An 18550-nucleotide genomic window follows, 5' to 3' on the forward strand; every position below is an offset into this window, starting at 1 on the left:
ATAAAACTATGCTTTTTTGTTGCGCACACACACACACACACACACACACACATCTTGTGTGTGTTAAGGCAATTTTATTATATTCAGCATTTTTTGACACTAAAATTGGTGTAACAGTGACAATGGCTTTTGAAGAACATGTTGCCGTGTAAACATCATATTTCATGATTATGAAAAAAAATTATGCAGAAGAAAAACATTCATAATATGATTATTATACCACTCCCTTTAAATTGTTAGATTAAAAAGATTCTTTAAACAAGAAAACGGTCCCAATAAGGCTTCATGTGGCAAGCGCAAGAGTACATGTCTAAAGTCAATAGATCTAGTGGAGAAGTGCAATTAACTTTACTGTGCAATTAAGGTGCAAACATTTGAGTTAGATAAATGAAATTAACAGCACTACTTCTGTTATTCCAAATGGATCTTTAAAACATTGTTTGACACAAATGTACAAAATTCTCAAAATAAAAAGGCATAACGGATAAGGAGTTCTATGGTCCCAATATCTGTCTTTATACCAGTAAACCAGTATTTTTAAATTCCATTCTACTCAAATTCATACTACATACATAGTACATATGCATTCTAAATGATTCTCAATGTATCTTGATCAAAACAATGATAACATATTGGCAAAACAAATATCAAACAATCTAACTTCACACAGCTTTAGTTTGATAGTGAAAAACATGCAGCAATTTCTTTGGTAAACATATAGCTACTACTCTCTATTATGGCAGCATGATTATTAATTGCAGCATAGTGGTTGAATGTGTTTTGAGTCATTAACTTTTTTCTGACAAATACTATATCGCAGAAAGTGCAGGAAATTTCATAAAACAATATTCCTGATTGATATAGCATACATCTACATCAAAAAGCAGAGCAAGGCCTAAAAGTGATTTCAAATATTGGCTTAAGAAACTCAAGGCACCTGTATTCATGAACAATAATACAAAAATATATGGAACAATGCAGAGAAATATATCTATAAAAAAGACATTTATATAAACTGTTTTCCAGTTGGAAAAGAATAATAAGGAATAACAATCTTGGAAAGTAAAAGAAAAATATGAAGGACTGAGAATGAAAATTATTTGCATAATATATAAAAAAGGAAAATACAAGTGGTTTTCATTAGAGTTCAACATCCCCACAGTGTTTCCTTTAACGGAGCTGTGGTTCCCTCTAGTGGTGACCCATACTAATTCTAACTAACTCCTATTTCTTTTAGATACCTACAATTCAGTCTCCAGCGCAAACCTGTGTCTACTTGACAGGTGAAGGAGGGTTGACAGGAGCCATATTTCTCATTTTAAAGTATGACACCAGCTGATTTGGCACCTCGGCTAGAACACTCTGAGCCAGCGCTTCTTTAGGAGCCTAAGGAGAAATGAGATGTAAAAAGAGATGGCATAATTACTGACAGTAATGTAATTACAGAAAACACTGGATGTGAATTTAAGAAATTTAAACCAATTCATATTTTAAGAGGCTCATACACTGGCAAACTGCTTGAAGGGCACAAACTGCACAATATCTCTGGCCACCGGTTCTCCGGTCACAGATTTAAGAACTCCATTGTCCCCATCCAGAAACTCCATGGCCTTAAAGTCTGCCTCACCCACACCCACGATGATGATGGACATGGGCAGTTTGGAGCTGTTCACGATGGACTGTCTGGTCTGGTCGAGATCAGTGATCTCTCCATCAGTGATGATCAGCAGCACAAAGTATTGCTAATTTAGAGATAGAGAAAAAGACACACATATTGCAAATGGACTGAAAATACCATGGCAAACCACAGATCAAAGACACACGAATACCCATCAAACCACATCCTGTGGATGAGGCAGCACATTGCAAAAAAGGCATGTAGAGTTACTCACTGCTGCATTTGGCTGCTGGGCGGCTCCGGATGCAATTCGGGTCACGTGATTTATAATGGGAGAGAAGTTGGTGGGTCCATAGAGACGAATTTGAGGCAAAACCATGCGGTAGGCATCCACAATGCCTTGCACTCCTGCATGATATAAAACATCAGCCATGTGACAAGCATTTAAGAATGTATTCCAATCAAACAAGTGTGAAATTGTTCGATTTCAAATTTTAAACATTGTGAGTCTCACCTTGGCAATATGGGCTATTGGGGTTGAAGTTCAATGGGAACTCATGGGATACCTAAGAAATTGCAAAAATTTACTTATGTTGACTTAAATTTCCATTACAACTAATAATGAATAAGTATCAAGGACACCTGTAATGGCTAACCTGGAAGTTTGGAGGCACTTGAGCACCAAATCCAAATGCTGGGAAAAGTTTATCACTACAGCAGAAGACAGAAAAAAATATATTTAAGAGAAAAAAAAAAAAAAAAAAAAAAAAAACACTTCTATGTATACACACACACACACACACACACAAAAAGGCTGTAATTATTTGATTAAAAATATATTTAAAAACCAATAGTATTGTTAAACATAATAATTATTGTTTCATAATATTTTAAAATGTAATGAATTCCTGTGATTTTCAGCATCCATTACACTAGTTCAAGACACATTTATTCTTTTCAACTGCTGATTTGCTGCTTGAGTTTTTTTTTTTATTGAACTGATACTTTTTAGGATTCTTTGAACAAAGTTCAAAAGAACCGCATTTATTTGAAATATAAATCATTTTTAACATTAAAAATGTATTTACTCATTTCAGATCAATTGAATGCATTCCTGCTGAATAAGATTATTAATTTCTTACAAAAAAACAAAACTAATGATTTTCAACTAATTTGAATATTTCTATACTTTCCCTACAACAATTTCAGTACAGTGCTCAAAGGGTGAACATTACGGACAAAAATTGCTCTCTTACGTGTCGTAGTCTTGGACTACCTGTCCAACAGACCAGATGGCTGACAGATACTGATTCACGCCATTAGGGCTGAGATAGTGCAGAGAGTCAGGGGAGCGGGGGTCTCCATTAGAGCCAGTGAAGTCAATGCCCACCTAAAACCAAACAATATTCACCTTTCTTTTAGAGTTTAAACCATACAGCCTCAAATTTACATCCTTAGTTTAATGTTCTGCATTATACCCAATCAATAAATCGGCATGTAAATAAATACAGAAAAAACACCTGCTATCAGAAGCAAATGTTGTGGCATGACAGATCTTACCGTGAAGTTAATTTGGCAACCTCCCATCACGTAATCCAGAAATGAATACTGTGCCTCAAGCTGAAAGACCGTATGGAGATAAAAATTATTCTAAACAATTCTGCAACTTGCAACACATAATACTGCTTAGTATGTTTTCATACGTAACAGATGAAGATTGTTCGAACCTTGCAATACTTAATCCTGATGACCCCAGAGTTCTTATAACTCTTTTTCTTCTTTTGCTTCTCTGGATGAATGCAGTCAAACTCAACCTACAAAAATGAAAGCTTTTCACTTTTGCCCTACAATAAAACTCATAGAAATTATGGAAGTGATCAGAATGAAAATTTATGTGAGGAAAAGGAAAAATTCTACTGGTAACACAAGGACAACAAGAAAGCCTGGAGCAGTGAAGGTGCAGTCTCACCGGGGAGCCAGGAGCTGCTTTCTGCAGACCTGACACATTAGTTTGAACACCAGTGAGATCATTAGAGCCATCACTATCATAATCAAAACAAAAAGCCACAGACAGACAGACAACCAGACAGAAAGAAAGAAAAATAAAGATGTTTAGGGAAGATTAACAGACATGAGTCCTGCTCACCGCATTGTCTTTAGCCTCCATTAGTTTAGCGGCAGTGCAGGTGAACTCTCCTATCATGTCTGAGCTTGTGTCTTCATCCTTATCGTAACAAGTTACCTAGCAATTAAACAAAGCTTTAGTCTAAGGACTAGGACAACTGAAAGTGCTGGCTGATGGTGTCTTTAGTGCCTTTAAACTGGTACACAGTGATTTTAATGATACTATGTGTCTTTTTATCTGATCTAATAGCTTCGTCCAAAAGTTGTCACCTAAGTTTTGTACACTACTGTTCCTAAATTTGAGGGTAATACTTTTTTTTAAAAAAGAAATTAATACTTGTATTAAACAAGGGTGCATTAAATCGATAACAGTAAAGATTTTTACTTTGGTAAAATTACTATTTGAAAGAAATGTATTTTTAAACTTTCAATTCAACAAACAATCCTAAAAAGAATGTATCACAATTTCCATTACTTTAAAATATATTCAAACAAAACAGTTATCTTAAATTATAATTTTTTGAGTATTTCTGTTTTTACTATATATTTTATCAAATAAATGCAGAATTGTTGAGCATAAAAGTCTTCTTTCAAAAACTAAATTTACTAGCCCCAAACTTTTGAAGGGTATATGTGGTAGAAATTAAAGGTTATTTTTTGTGAAAAGACAAGTGTTCACATTTGATAAGTTTAGATGAGTAGCTTTTAAAATGATCAATTATGTCTGAGAGCCAAAAGCACCAATTTCTTCCTATTATCCTGAAGATAAATGCGCTGGACTCTGCCTTCTAAAATAAAACCAAAGGTTTCTCTTGTATGGTGAATTTGTTCAATTAAGATACTATGACAAATTGACATCTGATTGAACATAAAAACCCTTTGATACCTTGATTGGTTTATTCAGGTCACCACTACAGAATGTATGCAAGGAAACCATAAACTTTTTCCAAGATGGATTCAAATTATTCTTGATGACCTATTAAAAACAGAAAAAAGTCAAAAACAACCATCAGCAAAAAATGCAATAACTGATTAATTGTTTTGCATGCACAAAAAAAAACAGGTTCTCTGTGTAAGTGAAAGTGGGTAAAAACCTCAGTCCTGTGAACTAGCTGCCACTTCCCATCTTCTTCTTGCTTGAAAAACTCCAAAAATGGATCAGACTTCCCAAACATATCCTGAAAGTAGAAGTAGTAAATACTGCTGAATGAACTGAATATAGTGAACTGCTTTTACACTGAATATGGCAATAATTTTTGTGTGGTAACCCAGCAGTAACTATAATTGAAAATGTACAAATTATAAATGGTTACAGCAAGATGTAAGAACACAGAGGCTGATTAGATCTACCTTTTTATCCAGGTTTTTGGCCTCTACTTCCATCACAACAGCCCTGTTGTCTTTCACCTCTTCAGCTGTGATCTGTTCATATAAAAAAAAAAAAAAAAAGAAAAAAAAGAACATGACAACATTGCTAAATGTTTATTAAAAAAAGCTAATAATTTATATAGAAAGCTAATAAACAGCTAATGATATATAAAGCTAATGAATGGTATATTGACAAACTTTGCATACATTCACAAATGCAAATGTTAATTTGCTCAAACAGAGGTCTTTTTGTGGTTTACTAAAAACCGTACAATATGCATATTAATCATTCTTTTGTGAAGCTCTTAAATTCTCCTGCGAATAAAGACACCGCAAATGAATTGAATTATATGGTATGTAAAACATTCATCGGGAAGGTGGTAAAAATCTAATGTGAGAAATTTCCATTTTCTGTAACCAGTGTTGCCATATTAGAAATAGCAGTAAGAGTGTTTATGAACACATACCGTTATTGTGCCTTTCCCAGCTGGTTTTGCTGCCTTGAGCTGAAGGGGTCTGGTAATCTTCCTACTTGAGACAATCTGTTGTAAAGTTTGGTGCATAAACAAAGCTGTGAATCCAAGTGTATTTTTAATACTAAAACAACATTATGCATATGTTATAAATTGTTATTACACAGCTCTGTGGAATACTCGATTCTGTTAAAAACTAATAACACAGGCACATCCAGGTAACTGCAGTCAGTGCTATTAGCTTGCTGGGAACATTTTTTCTTCATGGAAGCTTTGTGTTTGGTTGGCAAATAAAACGTTAAAACTCAAATCAATATTCTCTGTACAAATATTTAATTATATCATTCTGGTATTGCAGACTTGATCTCTTGTTTCATACAAACGCAGCTGCTGCCATTTTGCGATGATTGTTTTGTACATTGTAATGGATTGTAAGATAAATAACATACTGGTATGATTTAAAAACAACTAAATCTTAAATCAGTATCTTTTATTGCCATAATTATTCATGTGGGGAAATGCTGTGTAAAAAGTAGTATGAGTATACCATATCTCTTAATACCCGTCTACTTTGAACTGCTTTCTTCACGGAAGCTTTGCGTTCAAATATTTCAACTCAAATCAATATTTTGTCTAATTATTTAGTTTTGTGGCAAGTAGCTGTGTAATAAATGGAATAACGTACATCCAACTGGTCGTTTTTGCAAAATAAAGCCCTTCAGTCTTACACAGCATTAGTGCTGTCAGGCTTAATTCTGTGATAACAATCTGCTGGACGTACATTATCCCTTACTTAATGAAGTCCAGTGACACTGAATATATAAGAATGCATCTCAATGCAACACTCTTCTCGGTACATACCTGGCCAAGGGTGCATTCAAAGCCTCCCAGGAAGTCGTCATCCTTGAGGTCGACAGACTTGTTGTCAATATCATAGACGCCAAACTTTAGTTTCTGCACCTTCTCAAAGTGGTAGTCAATGTGAAGTTTTGTTGAGAACTCGGGGTCCTGGCAGTTCTTCACTCTCTCCGTGCGCTCCACCTGCAGTGATCACATACATTAAGCAAACAAGGATATACACACACACACAAGTAATTTACATTTAAAATAATATAATAATCAATGATTGTATAAATAATTTAAATTATAAATCAGAGAAATTACTGCTCGTATTGGTGTCAATAATCAGCGACTTGCAACTTTAGCAAGCTGTGACATTTTTTTTTTTTTGCACAATGAAAACTTGCCTGTTATACTCAGTAAAAGAAAAATGTTATTTGGTTGCTTTTTTAAGGGTTAACATGCATACCTCGGACCATTTGTCATCCCCGACGCTCTGCAGCAGAACACAGAGTGGATCAGATTTGGATCCAACATCTTTATCCAGAAGATTACTGCAAGAGATGGAGAGCTCGACCTTCGACACACAATGAGCGGCCATCTGAAAACCAAAAAAAAAAAAAAACTTGTAGAAAGTTTTTGTCTCGAAGATAAACATCTTCTGTGAATCACTAAAGCGGAGAAACGTGAGGAAGTGAAATATTTGAAGCAGGAAAGGGAAAGAACTGTTCAGGAGGACGCTTTCTGCTGAACTTGACCGTAGTAAAGCTAAACAAAAGTTCATATAATCGTCAAACCATGCATGCTCCATTTCACAAAACTACCGTTATGCGTTTTAAAACAAATAACAAAAAAATCTGGTAAATATCGTATCTGATGGCCTAAATGTCAGCATTTAAGACTTTCCGACCGTCACGCCTTAAATGAATTATAACGCGATTAAAAAAAACATTTGTGCATTGCTTAACGGCGTACCGCGAATCTAAAACTGGCAACCCACTAAAACAAAACGAGCTGACAAATGCGACCGTTAAATAAAAAATATCATACCCTTAACAATTTTCGAACTGTACAAACTGTTCGGAGATGCCCTGTGCCAAAACTACCGTCTCCACCCAGACTTTCATGTAATACAAAATGAGCAGGGCGTTGCCATTCAGTTCCTCTCCACACGTGCAACGCTATTGGTCAGAACGCCAGCTGAACTACTCTGCGATTGGCCAGAAGCCTGTCAATCACCGCACCAGCCCGCAGCACAGAGCAGTGTGCATAAAACCAACGTGTGGACTGACTCATCACACCGACGACACAACAACAAGCAGTTCTAATTCTAACCAACGCCGTGAACTTACACTCATTACACTTTAACTGATATTAAAACACGCGTGTCACCACAACTACCAAATCAGTCTGAAAAAAAAAAAACAACAACATACACACACACATATCGTGTTATACACAAAAATGTGGAGATATATATGAGGATTTTTTTTTTTTTTGTATTCTACCTAGTGCAACAGCACAGTAAGTCTCGACTGGTTTAAGCGCAACCTGTCGTAGCATCTGGGTTTAAAAAAAAAAAAAAAAAACACCTTCTAGCAGAGGCAGAGCGTTGCTTTCCTTCTGTCTCCACAGTAACAGAGATTCCTCAACTGGGCCAATTTGCAAAAAGCGATCAAACAATACAGAACAAATTCATATATTACTCTGTACCTTATTTGTTGGATAATCTTTCAGAGTGACAAATTAGAGGCATTTGTTGCTTCTTGATATTCCAGTGTATTCAAAATATAGGCTAAAATGTAAATGTAAAAAACGCAACTCTTTAACACCAGTCTCACCACATCAATCACCATTGCAAAGCAGTGTTGTAACTCTTACACAACTTTTAGACACAGTATTTCAATAGCATACCTCAACAAAATCTAGTTTCTTGAAAACATTTATTTGTTGCAATATCAGCCCAAATCTTTCCAAAACTGTGGCAATGCATAGCAGCATTTTAACTCTCAAAACAAAGCTAAATAATAAAATCCCCCCCACACAATGCATTCTTCCTTTGAAATGTAGAACAAACCATAATAAATATGGTACACAATCCAATACTCACTGGTAGTACTCATGTCTGTGATTAGCACTTACCTGAATATTAACATGTTAATCAGGAACCATGGCTCAGTGTCAAAAAAGGCACAAAGCAAAATATGCAGTCCACAAAGCTGGAGAACCGCTCGAGAGTGCGAAACAGGCAGAAATCCACTCAACTCATTATGAATTTAATTCTAAAGCATTTCACCACAACAAAAGTACAAAAGATCAACCCAAATAGAAAGACCTTGCATAAATAACCATGAACTTTTGATCTTCTGAACAGGATCATCACAAGCAGATTCAAAGCATCAAAGAACAGCATTTGAGAGCAATCCCACTTGACCTGCTTTGATAGAAAGGCATTGAGAATGTTCATTAAAAAAAACAGCAGGTTGGAAGAGAGAAATGACAACCATGCAAGTTAGTGAAAAATCTTTAGAAAAGCACATTTTATGCAGCATAACATTTGCCATCATAAACCATAGCCAAAACAATGAAACATTGCATGCACCTCTAATCAGTGCAGTTTGCACAATAATTGTTCATTCTCTTGTATAACATCAGAACAAATTTCAAAAACAACGAATTCAAAAACGTGTTCCTCTTTAATTTTACATATGTAGACACAGCATTTTTTTAAAAGCAATCTGTGGCACAACAAGGGCAAAATGTCATGGGTTTTTGATCCATATACTAAGCTTCAGGAAAATAACTAAAATAATTTAAAAAAAAAAATTAGCTTCCTGACTCAACTGAACCACTTTAAACAAACAAAACTCTTCAACAGGTTGATGCTTTTATCGGAGATGCTTATTTGTGGTAGCAGAAAATATGAAACATTTAAAGAGTACCTTCTCATCTCAGGTATAAAAAAATACATTTTAAATAATGCATTATGAGAAAAAGTCAAGACTACAATATAAAGACAGTCTAAAGCAACAAGAAATAGATAAGAGCTAGAGTTCAATCTCTACAATAACACATATGATGAAAAAATATTTTAAATATAAATTTGTTTAGTATTGGAAACAAGGAAGTCACAGAAAAAAGATTTTATTATTCATATCTGAACTGGGGAAAAAAAACAGAAGGACAGTAGAGAACACAATAACTTTAAGTGTCATCATTTCAGGTATGGCATTTTATTGACAAAATAGTTCAGCTTGGAAAGTATTTACAAGAGAAAAAGCGCTGGAACGTCGAAAACTAAGCATAACAACTGATCCATTTCAGCAACACTGGAAAAAAAAGCCAAACATACAAAAAAAAGAAAAAAAGAAAAAGAACCTATCATCAAACACCACAGCAACAAGAGAACAGAAGCTAAGCAAAGAGAATAAAATGCTTTCATATACATAATACAATGCTGTATCTGCTTCACATCCTGCTTAGCATTTACAGAATTGGTTTGACATCAGGCTTTTTAAAGCAATCCAATGTGACAGCAACAGATAATGAAAAAGACATGAACATTTGCATTTTATTGACAGAGAAAAGCTTGCAGCAGAGCGCAAACATCGTAACTGAAATGTAGACATGAATTTATCACACAATGCACGGCAGCATAGTTTTTACCTCAGAAAGAAATGTGTAGATGCAGCATGGATTATATACAGATGTGTAAAACATGAGCAGAGATAAAAAAACAATGAGGAATTCTGAGAGTGAAACGTACTTGCAAGCTAACCTCTATCGCAGATATTAGGCTCTATTGAACATACCACTATAAACATGCCCATCGTTCAGATCTGCAGATGTGAACTAAAACATTATTGACCTGAAGTCTTAAACAATGCGGTTTAGGAGGAATTTAAAATAAACATTGTCTTTCCTCTATTACATGCTTCATGTATCTACATCCTTAGATAAATAAAGTGTCCAGGAAAAAGAGAGAATCTAATACTTGTTAGTTTTTACTTCTGTACATAAAAAAACGGATAAGGAAATTTTCCAGAAAACCGTGTCAAAAGATAAGACACTTTACAAAGCCTAGATGTTGCTTTCACCCCAAAGTGATCTTAACTTTTCTTGCCCCAATAGGCCTATCATTCAGGTCCATAACAGCAGCCATTGCTTCATCATGGGAGTCAAAAGCAACCATCGCTTCCCCAGTGGGCAAACCCTTCTCATTGAATTGCAAGCATACTGAACCAGGCAACACTTGATAGCCGTAGAAGAAATCAATAATCTCATCAACGGTCACAGTAAAGGGCATGTTTTGAATTTTGACAATTATGGGCCTCGAATTACCTGGACCACTGCTGGACGGTCCTCTTAAATTCTCAGAAGCTGGCCGCTGACCTTGGCTACTGCCACGATTTTGGCTGACTGCTTTATGAGAAGATCCATTATCAAATGGTGGGATGCCCCTTAACGGCTCTAGTGCGCTAACAAAGCCGGCAGGTGCACTGTTGCCATCGGGTCTGAAACCAGGATGCTCTAGAACAGGACCGGGCAGAGGTCCCCCAACCATTGGTGGGGGAATGCTAAACGAGATGTCACCCAAAGAAGCACCAAGTGGCGGCAAAGGTGGCGGAGCTCCCAGTCCGTTACCTGGGGCAATAAATGGGTTGACAAAAGGGGGACCATTGGCAAAGGTCCCTACAGCATTTCTCAGAAAATTAAACTCATCCCCTGTCATTCCTGGAAAAGCATGAGGTGCTTGGGGAACTTGGACCTGGGGCTGAGAGTGTACATAGGCATGAGCATGGGAATTTACTTGAGATTTCTGGCCTCTTTTTGCCTGGGGAGGAGGATTTCTCTCAACTTCCTTCATCTGCTCGAATGTAACTAAATGAACGAAAGCATCCCTGCCATTCAATTTCTGCCTATGTAGTCTCTCTGCTTTAAGTGCATCCTCATCGGACTTAAACTGCACAATAGCCTGGCCAAGACCATTACCATTTGCGTCAACTAACACCTTAAGGCTTTCTTCAAACAACTGAATGCCATCAAGAAACAGACGGACATCTTTTTTTGACACGTTATAGGGAATATTGGTTATGTGAGCACAATTCTTGGCATTCTTTCCTCCTTCACCCGAGCTATTCTTCTGATCGCCTTGGGAACCCTGCATCCGTTTGCGAATGGAGTCTATCTTTTCATACATATTTTTCTTTGTGATTGGATGCACCTGTATGAACCGACTACCCATGTACTGCATGTGGCAACCGAGAGCAGTTTTGTAGTCTGTTTCATTCCTAAACTCCACAAATCCCTCACCGGTTGCCCTGCCATTGGGTCCATATGCAATGTAAATGCTATCTTCAACAATGTTAAGATTTTTGAAAAACTCAAAGATCTGCTTGTTTTCTGCTTCATATGGGAGTCCTTTCAAATAGACACAGAATTCTAGTTTGTGGGGAGATCGGGATCTGGCTCGTTCACGGCCAGAGGGTGATGGCGAATTGACACTTCTATGATGATGACGGCTGTGATCGGCATCACCACCTGCTTTAGACTGTCCTGAGCTCTCTCTCCACTGCCGCTCTGTAGCTGGATAAACCTCAACGTATCTTTGGCCAATTACTCCTGCGTTTCTTTTCAGAGCTTCAAAAGATTCTTGGGGTGAGAAGAACTTAACCAATGCCCTGCCGTTGTTTCTACCCATGTTGTCTTTGAGCAAACGAACAGACTCAATCCCAAGTCCCTGGAAAAAATCTCTAACTTCAATTTCAGTGACTGAAAAAGGAAGGCCATGTAGATGAACGTAAAACTCATCTGGGTTTGTCACTGGCGATTTCATGTGAGATTGGAGGTTCAGGTGGTTTAGGGGATTCAGGAACATTGGATTGGGATTTCCGAGAGACAGTGGACCAGAGGCTAAACCACCAGCGACAGGGCCAACTGGGGGAGGGACACCAGGGTTGAATGGAGGAAATGCAGACATGTGCTGCATGTGTGCAATGGGAGGGACCGGAGGCACTGATGTTAGCGGATTAACAGCTGGTACTGGTGGCAATGTGGAAACTGGTGGGGGTACTGGTATGGGGGGCATCGGTGGTAGAGTTGGCATGGTGGGCAAAGGAGGTATTGGGGGAGGTACAGAGTTCATCGACGACATTGCTGTGGTCATTGTGGATCCCAAACTAAGACTTGGGCTGCTGAAATTATTAAAGTTTGGGGGCATGTTGCCCATGGTAGTGGTGGAAAAGGTAGGGACAGTCTTGTTGCTTACAGGCTCATGTGTTGATGGTGCTGTGGTGGCTGTAGTTGAAGTTGTGTTACTAAAACTTTGTGCTGTGGTTGGCAAGTTGCCCCTTCCACTTCCACCAGTACTAACCGGTGGACCTGGCCTACTGCCGTTTCCTGTGGCAACCTCTGCACTGCCAGTTTCAAAGCGCCTACGGCTGAGCTCGATCATATTTTGCATTTCGGTTTTGCTACTCAGCAACAAAGAAACCTTGGAACCTTTGATCGACCCCCCTGTCCGCATCATCCCAAGCCTCGCATCTTCATCTGTGGCGAACACGATAAAAGCCTCACCGTGTTCACCCCCTACAATATGCACACCACCATCCGGTATGGTCAATCCAGAGAAGAAATGGCGTATGTCCATAGTCCCAGCCACAATGGGGAGACCCTGCAAACGGATGACCACAGCCATGCTGAGGTGCAACAACACACACCTGTAGATGAAAGAAGGCAACGACTGTCAGGCTATGGTAAAAGGCATAAAGATTACAGAAAACCAGTATACAAACCACAAGAAGACAATCAACAGCAAGACCAAATATTATGGAAGAATACACATTATAGCAGAATAAATAGAGCTTGAATTGTAACACTGCAAAGCCAGTAGAAAACAAACTCTTAACTCATCATACTGTTTAATGGCTTTGTAGTTGTAGCCAAAGCACACTACCATACTTAATTTAATTTTATAGCATGCAACAAACCAAATCAAAACAAAATATGCCTAATGAATTGAGCTGAACAAAACAAAACTTATCAAACAAAGGCAATTTTCAGTGCATTTAAAACTTTTTTAAACACTTTATCTTGAAACGCTACATACTACATAAAATTACTACATAAAACACCATTTTAAACATGCCATTTGCCCGAGTTTAACTTAAATCACAATCTTCAAATCTGACAAGAAGACCGAGACCAATAACACTGTTTGGTATTTTGTATTAAAGGGGTCCTATTATGCTCTTTTACAAAGTTTGATTTTGTTTTGGGGGTGTTCTAGAACATGCTCTCATGCCTGGTAATTATTTTTCACATAATTTACATTACAATATCTTTCTCTCCAGCCTGGCACAAACGCTCAATTAGATCTGGGTTTGATGAAGGACCACCTTCCGAAAAACAAAATGTGTTGTGATTGGTTAGTTGTCCCAGTGTGTTGTGATTGGCGAACAGCTTAGACGGTGTTTCAGTACTGCCACGCCCCTTGCCAAAGCAGCAAGTTCATCAATATTGCCATATCAATTTGCACAGTACCTCTGCACCCACTGATACTGCAAGACATATTAGAGTGGTAACATTATTGTTGTTGATGTTTTGTTTTTAAAAATAACTGCATTAAAAATGTGTGCTTAAAAATAACTGCATTAAAAATATGTGCTTAAAAATAACTGCATTTACTATGTACAGATTTGCATATGTATTATGTTTATTGTTCTTTTATTCTTACATTATAACATGAATCGCAGTGAAACTGTTATACAGTTGAATTTATTTATACCACAGTCCAGTGTTTCCCACAGACTTTAGACTCTATTTGTGGCAGCATATATATGCAAACTCTTTCTCTGCCAGAAGGAGGTGATGTTGGAGTGTTAGAGATGGAGGTTTCCCCTGGTAACGCTGTACACAAAGCAGCACTCCACTCACAAACGCTGCTTTGTCAGACATTACATGCAAGATGAAATGAAAATGGCATTCAATTTTCTAAAGACAGTTGAATACAGTTCAATTCAGAAATACAGTGATATAAAAACACCCGCACTCAATGTATGGGAAACACTGTAGTCTCATAATTGAAGTGTAAATTCTGCAGATTACATCAGTCCAGTATTGTACTGTCAGCAATTTATCATAAAAACGTTTTCATAACTGTAACATACATAATTATTCAGGTGCATGTGTAGTAACTTTCGAAAACTTGACGCTACAGCAGCAATAATTCGTCGTCATCTTGTGTAATGCACTCAACCAATCGTTCTAACCACGACCTCACACCTCCCCATCCCCCAACCATTCGAATTTCCGTAGGTGGGAATTATTTTAATGATATTCTAATGGGCCGCTTTGTGACATCATAAAATCCCGGAAAACAACAATGTAGTCCAAACGAGCCGTTCGTTGTAGTTCTTGAAACGTTCTTTAAAAACGAAATATCTCCCTTTGGAGTGGACTTTGAGATTTGTAACTTTGTAGATCTTTTTTATGCTCAAACATACACACTGACTAAAATTCAAAAAGTGAAAAAGCATAATAGGACCCCTTTAAGTAAAAACAGTCCTGGGGACCCACAGCACTGCACTGACACATTCAGTTCAGTTCAGGAAGATCTCTCCTAATGAGCTGATAATCACTCAGGTGTTTTAAATAAAATATACGTACTATATACGCAGTGCTGTGGGTCCCCAGGACCAGGACTGAAGACCACTGGTGTAGCCTATTCTACAGTGTTTCTGGCTTAATGATTTACTGACCACAGGGTTCCCAAACCTTTTGAACCATGAATTTTCATGGTTTTTATAGTCACCTGTGATTTATGGATAAACATTAAAAAAAAAAAAAAAAATAGAATAAAATAAAAACAGAGCTTGCACTCACCAAAAGCAATTCATAGCTTAGTTGACAAATTATATGGAGCTGAGCAGAACCAGAAAACCTTACATTGCATGACTTTTAATTTCCTCAACTTTTTCAGCCTTAGGAATCCCAATTTCAAAATTCTCCTTATATTTCCAGGTTTCCAGCAACTGTGGGAACCCCTAAATAGGCTTAAATATGCTTTATAACATTTTATGGTAACCGGCAACAACCTAAAATTAATTTTTGCAGCAATTTTCTTATTGTTCCCCAAAACTTTAATAGCATTGTATAAAAAAATAAAATAAAAAAGAGAAGTGCATTGTAGATATAGTCAACCATTTGCACAGAATGCGTACTGTAATGACATTTTAAGACAACAAAAATCAATTAAGCCACATTTCTAGATTGTAAGTGAATGCATTTTTCTTTTTTAGATAATAATAATTTGACCACATCTCTCTAATTTTAGTTGACCAAGATCCCTCAGATGCTTACCTGTATTAAAAGTGCTGCTTCGTTACAAGATGCACAGGATACCCAAGCCAATCCTGACGGCAATCATTTAAAATCAATTCTTGACTGTAATAAAAAGAATAAACGGAGGGAAATATATGTAAACAGCATTAGAACAAGCATACCCATGAGTGTCTCCAAGAAAACCATTCAGTGCCAGCCATTTCCAGCCCATTTAGTATAACATATTCTTGTACAGCAAAACTAAAAATTTAATCACCACTTGTGCACATGAGATGTTGGCCAGCTGCTTCACAAAAGCCATACACATAAGAATTGATCTTAAAACGCATGCATATCATGTATTTAAAGTATCCCAGCAAACATTTGTATTTAATAGCAACACAAAAATACAGGAACATTTTCATAGAGAAAAAAAAAGTGAAAGCATATTAAGCTACAAAAACTGATTGTGAACTTCCATAGAGTGAAGAAAAAATCTGATAATGTTAAATTGTGAGCAATGTGAAAGAAACGTAATTAGAGAACATATCTAACAGAATCTAGTTTATCTTAACCCAACTCATCTATTTCTGACTTTCAATTTGGTAAACCGTAAACATACAGAATCAGAAAAAAGCCAGTGTGACACTAAAAACAACAGAATAACCATTGTTAGTTTTAAGAAACTTTTTTTTTTCCTTTTTCGTTTTACACTCAATTTAGGCTAATCCATGACACATTTACCCTCTTTTACTCAACTTCAAGACTCAAGTTCATCTTTGGAAACCGAAAGATATTTTTCATATTCTTTAAAGTTTCAAAATGTATTTAAAGTCCACGCAACCAAAAGCAATGCATCAATAAGTACAAAAAGAGATAATCTAAGAGACAACCCATATGAACTGAATGGGTTAATCTAAAAAAAAGGTAAATAGAAGCTGGTTCTAACATTTGTCATCATTAAAAACAAGATGTCGTGGATTAAACTATTTATTAGGGTGATTTTATTTATAATAAATATTAATTTATTATAAATTATAAGGCTACTCTTACTCTTTATGAGACATCTCTTTATGTACTTTTTGATGTGCTTAAATTTGGTTGCATGAACTTTCAAAGGTTAGACAGATTTAATTAAAAATAATTAATCTGTGTTTCGCTAATGACTGAATTTTTTTTTATTTATTTTTGGGTGAGAACATGACAATTCTCATTTCTGGGTGAACGGTTTAAATGGGACAGAAATTGGCCTATTTGATCACCTACCACCAGAAACCACAAAAACTAGGTTAGTTCTTACATAAGAGTGTATTTAGACCAGAATGTGACAATCTCCTACATTCTACCAGTTAAATACCGTTAAGAGTCTTAACAACCCAGAGATGGAAACCAGGTCACATGAACAGAAGCAACTAACCATGTGAACATAAACCTGAATGTATGTAAAAACATAGAGCAACTACCATCAACCAAATAATTAAAATAAGACATCAAGGTTGAAGTCTGTTAATTGCACTTTGAAAACACTGTGTAAAAACCTTAACTTTGAGATTTCTATTGCAGCAACGCTTTTCACAAGATTTCCACGTAAATCAAAAGCTCAAATGTCACCATAATTCAGATTTATGCTGAAACATGACAAAGTGGCTACAAACGTAATACAACATCGAATATGAAATGAGCTTCATCCGTAGCACATTGCAAATTAAGCGTCGAATAGAGCTTATTCACGCTTGCAGCTCGCTTTTGCAGGAAAAACCAACCAACCACTGAAATACAAGAGCGAATCATAACAATAGAAACAAACAGGCTTGACCAGCCTTCTAGTTAAATAAGAGTTAACAATAACATCCATGGCATGGCGTCATCAGCCATTCAAACCTCGAAGCCTGCGAGATGACAAAATGGCGCCGTCTGTGTTTACCAGCGCAAACGGACTGATGCCGTCTACAGCAGAAACAAAGCTCCTGCTACTCCCCTCAATCTTTCATTTCAGCACAGCATTTCTTAGAAATAAGAAAAAAACATCATAACCATTGCACGGAAAGGAAGAAATGCCTGGCTAGCTGCGCATTACCAATTCAAACAAAACCGTGTCGTTGGCTTGCAGCTCACAATCACCCTGCCCTCCATTAAACTGATAAAAACCACTGCACTTTTGCACATGTCGACAGTGTTGTGTATGTTGTGTACATGAAATACAATGTGTGAACTGATGTACTTTGCATAATCTTACCGAAATTAATTGTCTTAACTGATCTTTTAAAAAACTCAAAATAAAGACGAGACGCTTCAGTTGTGTTCTTCCACCTCTTGCTTTGCCAAGTCTGGACGTGCTCTCTGTTCAGTATCGACGCTAGAAAGAGAGCGACGGCGCATGCGCTCCTGTAAGCCAATCAGCTGGAGCCGCACGGTGTAGTGGGCGGGTCTATGGCTCTAGACATCTGATAGATAGATAGATAGATAGATAGATAGATAGATAGATAGATAGATAGATAGATAGATAGATAGATAGTTAGTTATTTAGATTGAAAGGATTGAATTATTAAAAACAGACAGACAGATAGACAGATAGATAGATAGATAGATAGATAGATAGATAGATAGATAGATAGATAGATAGATAGATAGATAGATAGATAGATAGATAGATTTTATTAATGCCTAGAACATGTATAGGATGGTTTTTAAATTAATAACGTTTTTATTTATTATTTTATTTTATTTTGCCTGTCAGTGTTCGTGTGTGGGTGTTGATTATTTTGACAATATTATATGTAATACAACCATGTTAATAGATTACTTT

At 36.7% G+C, this 18550-nt stretch overlaps 2 protein-coding genes across 5 annotated transcripts; both read right to left on the reverse strand.

The window, feature by feature from the left end:
• Positions 1 to 54: 54 nt before the first annotated feature.
• Positions 55 to 18116, reverse strand: cpne1 (copine I). 3 transcript variants are annotated; one of them, XM_042734083.1, is made up of 17 exons: positions 17981 to 18036; positions 15784 to 15867; positions 6893 to 7024; positions 6445 to 6624; positions 5578 to 5652; positions 5093 to 5164; positions 4837 to 4920; positions 4629 to 4718; positions 3765 to 3860; positions 3346 to 3432; positions 3179 to 3238; positions 2875 to 3008; positions 2275 to 2329; positions 2133 to 2184; positions 1893 to 2026; positions 1506 to 1742; positions 55 to 1386 (listed from the first exon to the last, which is right to left on the reverse strand). In XM_042734083.1, exons 3-17 carry the CDS (start codon positions 7022 to 7024, stop codon positions 1273 to 1275), a joined length of 1602 nt encoding a protein of 533 aa, XP_042590017.1. In that variant the 5' UTR covers positions 15784 to 15867; positions 17981 to 18036; the 3' UTR covers positions 55 to 1272. The 3 variants fall into 3 exon arrangements, with proteins under 3 accessions (XP_042590017.1, XP_042590015.1, XP_042590016.1); XM_042734081.1 differs by lacking the exon at positions 15784 to 15867 and having other exon boundaries at positions 17981 to 18116; XM_042734082.1 differs by lacking the exons at positions 15784 to 15867; positions 17981 to 18036 and adding an exon at positions 7474 to 7773.
• LOC109098842 (RNA-binding protein 12-like) lies at positions 9623 to 18096 on the reverse strand. Of its 2 annotated transcripts, XM_042734079.1 has the most exons (3): positions 17981 to 18039; positions 15784 to 15867; positions 9623 to 13142 (listed from the first exon to the last, which is right to left on the reverse strand). In XM_042734079.1, the coding sequence occupies exon 3, from the start codon at positions 13118 to 13120 to the stop codon at positions 10517 to 10519; it is 2604 nt and encodes an 867-aa protein (XP_042590013.1). In that variant the 5' UTR covers positions 13121 to 13142; positions 15784 to 15867; positions 17981 to 18039; the 3' UTR covers positions 9623 to 10516. The 2 variants fall into 2 exon arrangements, with proteins under 2 accessions (XP_042590013.1, XP_042590014.1); XM_042734080.1 differs by lacking the exon at positions 15784 to 15867 and having other exon boundaries at positions 17981 to 18096.
• Positions 18117 to 18550: the final 434 nt, after the last annotated feature.

The sequence above is a fragment of the Cyprinus carpio genome, chromosome B11, assembly GCF_018340385.1.
Source record: "Cyprinus carpio isolate SPL01 chromosome B11, ASM1834038v1, whole genome shotgun sequence".
Classification (NCBI taxonomy): Eukaryota; Metazoa; Chordata; class Actinopteri; order Cypriniformes; family Cyprinidae; genus Cyprinus; species Cyprinus carpio.